Source organism: Oryza sativa, chromosome 5 (assembly GCF_034140825.1).
Source record: "Oryza sativa Japonica Group chromosome 5, ASM3414082v1".
NCBI classification, from domain to species: Eukaryota; Viridiplantae; Streptophyta; class Magnoliopsida; order Poales; family Poaceae; genus Oryza; species Oryza sativa.
Window position 1 is genome coordinate 14,928,084 of NC_089039.1, and position 9,995 is coordinate 14,938,078.

Consider the following 9,995-nt stretch of genomic DNA (forward strand, 5'->3'; position numbering starts at 1 on the left):
ATCTTCCTAAGTTATAAAAAATTAACAGAATTAACTCTAACTTGTATACATGTGTTTATAGTCATATATTTTTTTCTATTGTAATTGTAGAAGTTCAAATGAAACTTGCATATTTATGGATTGCTATGTGACATATATATATATATATATATATATATATATATATATATATATATATATATATATATATATATATATATATATATATATATATATATATATATATATATATATATATATATATATATATATATATATATATATATATATATATATATATATATATATATATATATATATATATATATATATATATATATATATATATATATATATATATATATATATATATTTTTCATTTTTTCTGATAAAATGCAATAAAAGATGGAATATCCCCTCAAGGAATTAAAAAGAGTGTTACCTAAGAACAATTAGTACATGCTAAAACTTAGTTTGAAACATTAGGAAAAGGCTGATGGATTCTTCAACATATGCACAAACAAAGTACTAAATTAGCCCTCATTTTATTCTGGTCTTCGACCAATCAAACGTACCAACAAACCTACAACCTCTCCAAAGTAAAACCATTAAAACAACAAAAGCTACGTACCCCCATTATTCATCTGACCAAATTAAGACAGTCTCCTGACCCCGTTAAATTAAGCTGCCAAAAAAAAAGAAAAAAAAAGAATATCCTGTCTCACTTATCAAGCTAACGAGCAGCATCATCGATCATGTATGGTATTCATGCGTGTGAGATCGATGGTGCTAGCTAGACGGTGTAGTGGTTCTGGATGGTGTCGATGTCGAGGCCCTTGAGCTTGACCACCGACTCGACGTGGCCCTTGAGCGTGTGCAGCTCCCGTAGCCTGGCGATCTCGGCGCGGCGCTTCGCCTGCTCCGCGATCTCCGACAGCTCCAGGTAGTCCTTGTTGTCGTCGAACAGCGCCGTCGACGTCTCCGCCTGCTGCAGCCCGTGCAGCGACCTCTGCGCGATCGCCCACTGCGCCTCCCTCTTGCTCTTCCCGTAGTCCAGCTCGTTCGCGAACGCCGTCTGCTCGCGCGCAATCGACCAAACTCATTCCTATAATTAACATGCGATAAATGGGTGGACGTCCACCCGGGTGATTAGAATCCGTGTCTCCGTGTTTACCTTGTTGTCGAAGGCGTTGTTCCAGGCTTTGCCGCTGAGGAAGTAGCGGATGGCGAACTTGAAGATGTCGAGGGGGAAGAAGGTGACGATGCTGAAGAGCCAGATGACCATGCCCCACGACCACCCGATGCCCTTCATCTTCGCGAACGGCCAGTTCGCGTACACCGCGATCAGCGTTGCCATCTGCGTGCGTTCGCCGCCATTAGTCGCCGGAGAAGAGTCACTGCGCGCGCCGCGGCGGCGGCGGCTAACGAACTTCTTACCAGCTGGGCGATGAGGAACGCGCCGACGAGCAGGAGCCCTGGGCGCTCGACGAAGAACCAGCTCCTCGCGCGTGTCACGAAGATGAGCGCCTGGCTGATGATGCTCACCTGGAGGTACACCGCCGCCATCAGCTCCTCCGTGCTGCCTCCGATCGGGTGCACCCCGAACGTCCTCTGCCCACAAACACACGGCGTCAGAGCGCGCGGCGGCGAGGCGTGCGAGGTTGGGTGATGAGTGGTCACCGTGAAGAAGTCGGTGTCGCGGACGGCCCAGAAGAAGAGGACGGTGGCGAGGGCGAGGTAGGTGCCGAGGACGATGCCGGTGGCGAAGATCTCCTGGAGGCGCCATGCGTCGGGCAACGGGGACGGCTTGACGCGGTCCTTGGAGATGGTCATGATGGTGCCGTCGTTGAGGATGGCGATGATGAGCACCATGAAGGGCGCGAAGTCGAACCTCCAGATGAGCGCCAGGAGGAGGAAGCCGAGCACGACGCGGATGGTGATCGACACGGCGTAGATGGTGTAGTTCTTCATCCGCTGGAAGATGGCGCGGCTCGTCAGCACCGCGCTGATGATCACGCTAAGCCCGGGCTCCGTCAGCACGATGTCCGACGCCCCCCTCGCCGCGTCCGTCGCGTCCGCCACCGCGATCCCGATGTCCGCCTTCTTCAGCGCCGGCGCGTCGTTCACGCCGTCCCCCGTCATCCCGCAGATGTGCTTCCTCTCCTGCAGCCTCCGCACGATCTCGTACTTGTGCTCTGCATCATCATCATCATCATCAGTTCATCATCAGTTCTGCGCCATGGCTTCGCTTTTCCATCTTGTACTTGTGAAGGTCACTGGGAACGTACCGGGGAAGACGCCGGCGAAGCCGTCGGCCTTCTCGATGAGCTCGTCGACAGGGAGGCCGCCGGTGTCGCCGTCTTTGAGCAGAGAGCTGGAGGGGTACATGTTGGTGCCCATGCCGAGGCGGCGGCCGGTCTCCTTGCCGATGGCGAGCTGGTCGCCGGTGATCATCTTGACGTTGACGCCGAGGTTGAGCGCGCGACGGATGGTCTCGGAGCTGTCGTGGCGCGGCGGGTCGAAGAGCGGGAGCACGGCGAGGAACTGCCACGGCGTGCCCGGCGCGTCCTTGCTCCCCTCCGGCACCTTCTGCCTCGCCACCGCCAGCGACCGCAGCCCGCGGTCGGCGAACTTGTCGATGATGGCGTGCACCCGCCGGCTCACGTCGTCCCGTAGACGGCACAGCTCGATGATCTAAGCCACACACACACACGCACACCAACAAGATCAAATTCACCGATGCAATGCAAATGGTACAGAATTCATGGCTGAGCTGACGGTGGCCGGCCGGCCGGCTGACCTGCTCCGGCGCGCCTTTGCTGATGCGGTGCCACGAACCATCTTTGGTGTCGATGTAGGTGATGGCCGTGCGCTTGTCGACGGGGTTGAACGGCATGAAGTGCACCTCTTGGATGCCGGCACGGGCCTGCCACGTTCCAGACACGTCGTACGTCGTGAGATTTATTTGTAGAAGAAGAGGAAATTGGGAGCTTGTGTGATGTGTCCGTGCGAGCTTGAGGAGCTTCACTTACCTCGCTTGGGTCGGCGAGCATGCCGACGATGGAGGCGTCAATGGCGTCCTGGTTCTCGGTTCGCGACGCCCTCGCCGCGTACAGGACGATCGCGTCCTTGTCGAGATCCTTCACGAACGGCTGAAATCCAAATCCAAAGTGCGCGATTTGATTTGATGACAACTACTACTCGATCGATAGGGAAAAAAATTAACGGCAAAACTGAAAGATTAATGGTGTGTGCTGTGCGTGCCTCGATCATGTTCTTGTCGACGGTGAGCTTGTTGAGGGTGAGCGTGCCGGTCTTGTCGCTGCAGAGCACGTCCATGCCGGCCATCTCCTCGATGGCCGTCATCCGCTTGGTGATGGCGCCCTGCTGCGACAGCCGGTGCGAGCCGATGGCCATGGTCACGGACAGCACGGTGGGCATGGCGATGGGTATCCCGCCGATGAGCAGCACGAGGAGGTTGTCGATGCCGTCGCGGTACTGCCGGTGCTGGATCGGGTACATCACGATGATCTCGATCAGCATCCCGGCCGCGATGGAGCAGATGCAGAAGTTGCCGATCGCCGTCAGCACCTGACCACCATTGATGGTGAGCAGAGCAAGCAAGCAGTTGGCACCTCTCCGACGAGAAGTGGCGGATGGATGCATGCATGATACCTTCTGGAAATGGCCGACGTTGTTGGTGCTGTCGACGAGGTGGGCGGCCTTGCCGAAGAAGGTGTGGACGCCGGTGGCGATGACGACGGCCTCAATCTCGCCCTGCTTGCAGGTGGAACCCGAGTAGATGCTGTCGCCGGGCATCTTGTTGACGGGGAGCGACTCGCCGGTGAGCGCCGACTGGTCGATCTTGAGCGGGTCGCCCTCCATCAGCCGCGCGTCCGCCGGGATGATGTCGCCGAGCTTGATGCTGATGATGTCCCCGGGCACCAGGATCGCCGCGTCCTGCTCCGACCACTTCCCGTCCCTCAGCAACTGCATGCACCGACCATCGATCAGTCAGTCAGTCAGTCAGTCATTCCGTCGAGCACAGATAGGTCAGTGTTCGTCCATGGCGTGGCGCACTGCGCACGCGCGACGTGCCTTGGTCTGCGGCGCGAGGCTGGCCATGAGTGCGGCGGCGGCGTTCCCGGCGTTGTTCTCCTCGATGAAGCTGATGGTGGAGTTGATGAAGAGCAGCGTCACGATCCCGACGAAGTCCTGCCAGTCCGGCGGCCGCCCCTGCACGCACGCATGCATGCACGCGTCAGATCGACGGCGGTCAAAACACACACAACTGACGCGACGGCGACGGGGACGGGCGACGCGTACCCCTCCGTTGGCGAGGGCGATGGCCATGATCGCGGCGGCCTCCATGACCCAGGAGAGCGGATTCCACATGAACCCCAAGAACTTGAGCAGCTTACTCTCCTGCATGCCAATTTCACATATTTTATACGTACGCGAGACCCAAAACACACAAACTCGTTCTTGATCGAACACACGATTCTGAATTCTGACCTTCTTCTCCTCGAGCTTGTTGCGGCCGAAGATCTCGAGCCGGCCGTTGCCATCGGCGGAGGTGAGCCCCTGCGGCGAGCTCTTGAGCACGGCGAACACCTCCTGGATCGGTATACTCTCCTGCAACCAACCAACCAACCAACAACGCCACAATGACACACGGATCACACGCACACACGGATGAACGCAATATTGGCGGAATGATGAAGAACACTGACGAGGTCGACGTTCTCCTTCTTGAGATCCTCCAGTGAGACCGACATGGTTGCCCCCCCGCAGCAAGGTCCCTAGCTAGGCCAGATCGATCTGGAGCAGGGTGTTTCGATCGCTAGCTAGTCAGTTAGGCTCATTGGTGTGTATCTCAAAAGACTTTTTCTTTGGGCGTTTGTTGGATCTGTGCTTGGTTTTCTCGATCCAGTGGAGCTAAAGAGTGGTTGTGGGACGAGGAGACGGCAAGAAATAAGGAGGTTGCAGCACAGTGGCAGTCTGCAGCGCTGAACCCGTTCCAACACTTCCACTCATTTCGGGAGAGGGGGTCCTATATATAATTTCCCTGACGAATTTGCATGCGGATTAGTATTATTTCATTATTTGTGGAGGCGACTAAGCCGCGCGGAAGCAAATCAGCGCTATTCCGTTACGGCATATGCAGTTGAGCCACTGACATGTGGGTCCCACTTTTGCTATGGCCCCACATGTCAGTGGCTCAGCTACACTCTTCCATGCCGTGCACAGTCACCCAGTGAGCTTAACCAGCGACCCTTCCTTTTTTACTATAAATAGTAAACACACGTCTCCTCTTTCCGGAGTACTGTAGAAACAACAGCGGTGTCAACTGTCATCCCTGTCTGTGTTTCCCAGTGTGCATGGCCTCTGAGTTGCACAGCTTCACACATGCAACTTCAATACGAATCTAAGATTCTACAATTTCTTGCCTTTGGCAAAATAACCATCAAAATGCACAGGAAAAAAGAGTAGTTATATTTATTTATCATGTTATAGTAAATTTCACAAAGCTACAAATACTTCGATCAAACTATCATAAAGCTATAGATTTAAGATCTTATATCGTAAAACTATATATTTAACGCAAAATTTCTCACAGAACTACATATTTAGGATGGAATGTTATAAAATTGAAGAGTAAGTAGTAAATTTATCCCAAAACTACGACGTTTATAGCTCCAACATAATGTTAATATAAAATCTATATTGAATCTGTAGTTTTCTGATAACTTTAATATAAAATCTGTAATTTTGTGATACTTAATATTAAATCTATAGTTTTATAATAAATTTCCCACTAAGGCTTTGTTCGGCTGCACTACAATGCAGTTGTTTCTGGCTTTCTACTGCAGCCACACACACATATTATTGTTTAGGTAGGCTACAGCATAGTAAAAAGAAATGCAGCCGAACAGGCCCTAAATCTATAGTTTTGTGATAGAACGTTTTAAATATATAGTTTTACAATAGTTTGGCCAAAATATCTATAGTTTTGTGAAATTCACTTCAAATCATTTTAACACTGTAAATTACCTACACTTACATGTTAACTACATTGTACGTTCCAATATTTATATTGTAAATTTTCTAATACACGGTATATAATAACTTAGTTATAGATATTGTTGTGCTACAATTATAAGGGATCACCGCTGATATGAATTATCCTCCCTACTAAGAAGCCGTTACAATGCACGGCTGGCACATAAGTTGCATAAAACGAGGAATTACTCGTTTACCTTTTTTTTTTGTTAGGGAAATAACTCGTTTACATTATTCATATGCATTAAATCTTAGCAAATGCAATACCTTACATTTGTCTTACAATAGTACAACCATACAATACCCATTACCAAATTATGTAAAACATAGGGAGTTAGGGACAGAACATACTCTGTTCTCTAGCAGAATTCTTTTGTCCCACGTGCCCTCCACTCATTCGATATATGATTATGCATGAATCAATGCAAATATAAGATAAACCGGCGTAGTCGTTAAATTTCCATATCCAGCACGAGCGAGGTGTCCCCTTTGTCGACGGTGAACGTCTTGAGTATCTTCCCCGTCGCCGTCGTCACCTGCACGACGTACGTGCCATGGTAGCCCCTGAACGTGAAATGGCCGTCGCCGTCGATGGTCCCGCGCGCGTCGGACGTCCACTCCCGCCGGAGATTGACCAGCCTCTGGCCGGCCTCGTTGACGGTGCCGTCGGCGTCGACGAGGGACGCGTCCTGGCGCCACATGCGGCCCTGCATGAAACCCCAGAGCACGACGCCGGCGACGGCCGGGTGCGCGTACGCCTCGCGGAGCACCACCTCCAGGTCGTCGGCGCGGAGGGACACGTCGGGCTCGCTCACGTCCAGCTCGGTGATCCAGATGGGGAGCCCCGTCGACGCGGCGAGCTTGTCGAGCGCGCCGCAGATGACCTCGCCGGACGGGTTGGAGACGTGGCCCTGGATGCCGACGCCGCCCACCGCCGCGCCGCCGCGGCGGAGCGCGTCGATCAGCTCGATGTACTTCTCGGGCGTCGCGTTGGGGTCGTTGGCGCACTCGACGTTGTAGTCGTTGACGAAGAGCCGCGCGGCCGGGTCCAGGCGCGCGGCCTCGCGGAACATGAGCGCGGCGGCGTCGTCGCCGAGGCGGTCGCGGTAGAAGCGGCCGTGCAGCATCTCGTTGTTGACGTCGTAGTGCGGGAAGCGGCCGGCGTAGCGGGACAGGAGGCCGGTGAGGCGGCCGCGCACCGCCGACGCGAGGTCGTCGCGGCCGAGGTCCTTGATCCACTGCTGCACGGAGCCGTCGACCGCCCAGAAGATGCAGTGGCCGCGCGCCGGCTTGCCGTGGCGGTCGCAGAAGTCGAGCAGCGCGTCGGCGTCGCGGTAGTTGAGCAGGCCGCGCTGCGCCTCCGTCCAGTACCACTTGAGCTCGTTCTCGAAGACGGCCCAGTCGAAGTTGTTGGTGAAGAAGTCCACGAAGTTGGGGTCCTGGATCACCGAGCCGTTGATGCAGGTGCCGAGCGGGAAGACGTTGTCCATCTGCACCACGCGGACGGCCGCGCCGGGGATGCTCGCCGTCGCCTCCACTCCGGCTCCGCCGCTGAACTTGAGGACGACGTCACGCTTGCGAACCTGAAATGGCCAAATCCGATGTGAATATGACATGGTCCCGATCAACATGCATGGTACTATATTGTTAGTTAATGTGATCATTCAGAGTGAGAGATGTTGTCTTACCTTGTCGGTCTTCTCCTTGAGATGCCTGAACCGCGCCTTGCGGTCGGCGGCGAACACACGGAGGTCCATGAGCTTCACGTCGACGCCGGCTGGCGCGCCGTGGACGTGCACCGCCGTCGCGCCGCGCGGGGTCGCCTTAAGGCGGAACGCGCCGTTGATCTCCACCCAGCCGCCGGCCACTCCGGCGCACACCGCGCCGCAGCCGAGAACGCGGCACTCGCCGCCATCGTCCACGTGGAGGCTGACACGCACCACGTGGCTCTCCCCGCCGGCGTGTTCGCCGCCACCGCTCTGCACGGCGACCCACCCGGCGACACGGTACGTCACCCGGGGCACGAGCGCGCCGGCCGGGACCGGGTGCCGCAGCCCGTCCTCCTCGCCGTCACGGCGCGCCGCGAGGACGTACCGAGAGCCGCTCGGCCGGTGCTCGCGCCCGCCGTCGTCCACAGCCGGGAGCATGGCCGCCGGCGGGTCGTCCTTCTCGACGTGAGCGGACAGCGTGGTGCGCGAGCCGACCGGCGCCCAGCCGGCGAGGCTGCTGGCCTCGTCCGCCGGTGCGGCGCCGTTGTTGCCGATCAGGTTCACGCCGAAAGCAACCTCCCTAGTGCAAGCCATAGTAGAAAAGGGGCTAAGAATCGATGAGCTAAGAATGCAAGAAGTGAGCTTGCTTGCTGTGTTGCAGTGCAGTGGTGGTGAGTGCACTGGATCAGTGCAGAGGCTGCCTATTTATAGGGCAAAACGGACCTGCATGCATGCGTCGCTACGGCGGCGCCGTCAAATCATGAACGGTTGGTATGCTAGCTTGTGGGTGAAGCGTACGTATCTGAAAGGCTGAGAAAATGCTGTGTGCATCAACTTGCCTGAAGCAAAACCGCAGTGAATCTAAGCTTGAGTAGCAGTAAAGATTTGGCAAAACAGGATATCAGGTTAATTTTGATTGGTAGGAGAGTATACCAAGGTTCGATTGTAGACTTGTAGTTTCTATAAGCGCGAGATCTAATTAGCGCCGCTTCTGCCCGGCCGTCTGCCGTGCGCCGCCGACGCGACACGGCTGCGCCTGACGCGCAATAGATAATTCCGAGTTTTTTTTTGAATTCTTAAATTCAAGTAAACTTTTGTATCCCCGCAAAAAAAAAGTAAAATTTCGTGAGAGAATTTCTTAACGTAAAGTGTCATTTCAAAACTGAAAATTTTGAGTAAAATTTCTAAACAAATGAGAACTTTTAACTCAATTTTGAAACTTTCGACTCACCATTTAGACCAATCTTGGCTACATTGAGGATTCCCTTATAAGCAAAGGAGGGGTTAAGCATGTAACCTATATTAGATACTTCTTAATTAAAAGAGTACATTTCATAGAACCCAGATCTACTAACATAGTAATATTGTTCGACTTGCAAAAAACATAACCATTTTGACACATGAGACATAACCTGGTTTCATAAAATAAACATGTTGGTAACCAATTTGACTTGCTATTGTAGCAATATAAAAGACACATAAATTAGATGGCTAAGACTGGCATGATGTTCAAAAATAATATTTGACTTATAATTTCTCATATAATTTTATAGAAACAAAATTATAATTATATGAAAGTAAATTCAAATGTCAAATCCAATGATATTATTTTCAACAAATAAAATTCAATTCATATTATACTAATTACTAAACAAATGTTTTAAAAGTTGAATCTAAAAATATGTGCGCACTTTATATTATGGGATGGAGGAGTGTAATATCTTGCTATCTAATGATCCATTATCTTATTATCTAGAAGAAAAGGTTTCTAATAATCGTGTCCATTGTTCAAATCATTATGTGGCTAAAATTTAAATTTGAAATTTCTAAAATATTAGTGATACTTGCAGTTTAATCTGTTGCTCATTTTGGCTATATTTAGTTTTTTTTTCTAATTATTTGTCTATTTATGTAGACTTTTAGCTCGAATGATTTTATCACTGCTTATGATTTATCCGCTCAATACTCAAAAGACTGAATAGAAATGAATAAATATACAAATTACACTCTCTTGTATCATCATATTTTTATGTTTATATGATATAGTTAGGGGTGGGCAGGAAGCTCGTGGCTCGTTAGCTCGCTCGTCTTGGCTCGTTTAAATTTCGTAACGAGCTGAGCTGGCTTTAAAGCTCGTTAGAGATAATGAGCTCGAGCTAGCTCGTGAGCCTTAACGAGCCAGCACTCTAAGGCCCAAGCCCAACAAACAATGAGACAACACAAGTTACTCAACGGCCCAAGCCC

The 9,995-nt window shown here is 51.6% G+C and overlaps 2 protein-coding genes across 3 annotated transcripts; both read right to left on the bottom strand.

Annotated features, from left to right (window-relative positions):
- Positions 1-505: 505 nt before the first annotated feature.
- On the bottom strand, positions 506-4,926 carry LOC4338405 (plasma membrane ATPase-like). Of its 2 annotated transcripts, XM_015782646.3 has the most exons (13): positions 4,713-4,926; positions 4,495-4,614; positions 4,306-4,404; positions 4,078-4,215; positions 3,655-3,969; positions 3,244-3,570; positions 3,012-3,131; positions 2,780-2,905; positions 2,268-2,673; positions 1,660-2,174; positions 1,417-1,590; positions 1,154-1,336; positions 506-1,054 (listed from the first exon to the last, which is right to left on the bottom strand). In XM_015782646.3, the coding sequence occupies exons 1-13, from the start codon at positions 4,755-4,757 to the stop codon at positions 773-775; spliced, it is 2,850 nt and encodes a 949-aa protein (XP_015638132.1). In that variant the 5' UTR covers positions 4,758-4,926; the 3' UTR covers positions 506-772. The 2 variants fall into 2 exon arrangements, with proteins under 2 accessions (XP_015638132.1, XP_015638131.1); XM_015782645.3 differs by having other exon boundaries at positions 1,417-2,174.
- A 1,328-nt stretch (positions 4,927-6,254) lies between these two features.
- On the bottom strand, positions 6,255-8,345 carry LOC4338406 (endo-1,4-beta-xylanase 3). Its single transcript, XM_015783432.3, has 2 exons — positions 7,731-8,345; positions 6,255-7,625 (listed from the first exon to the last, which is right to left on the bottom strand). The coding sequence occupies exons 1-2, from the start codon at positions 8,343-8,345 to the stop codon at positions 6,495-6,497; spliced, it is 1,746 nt and encodes a 581-aa protein (XP_015638918.1). The 3' UTR covers positions 6,255-6,494.
- Between the last annotated feature and the right edge of the window lie 1,650 nt (positions 8,346-9,995).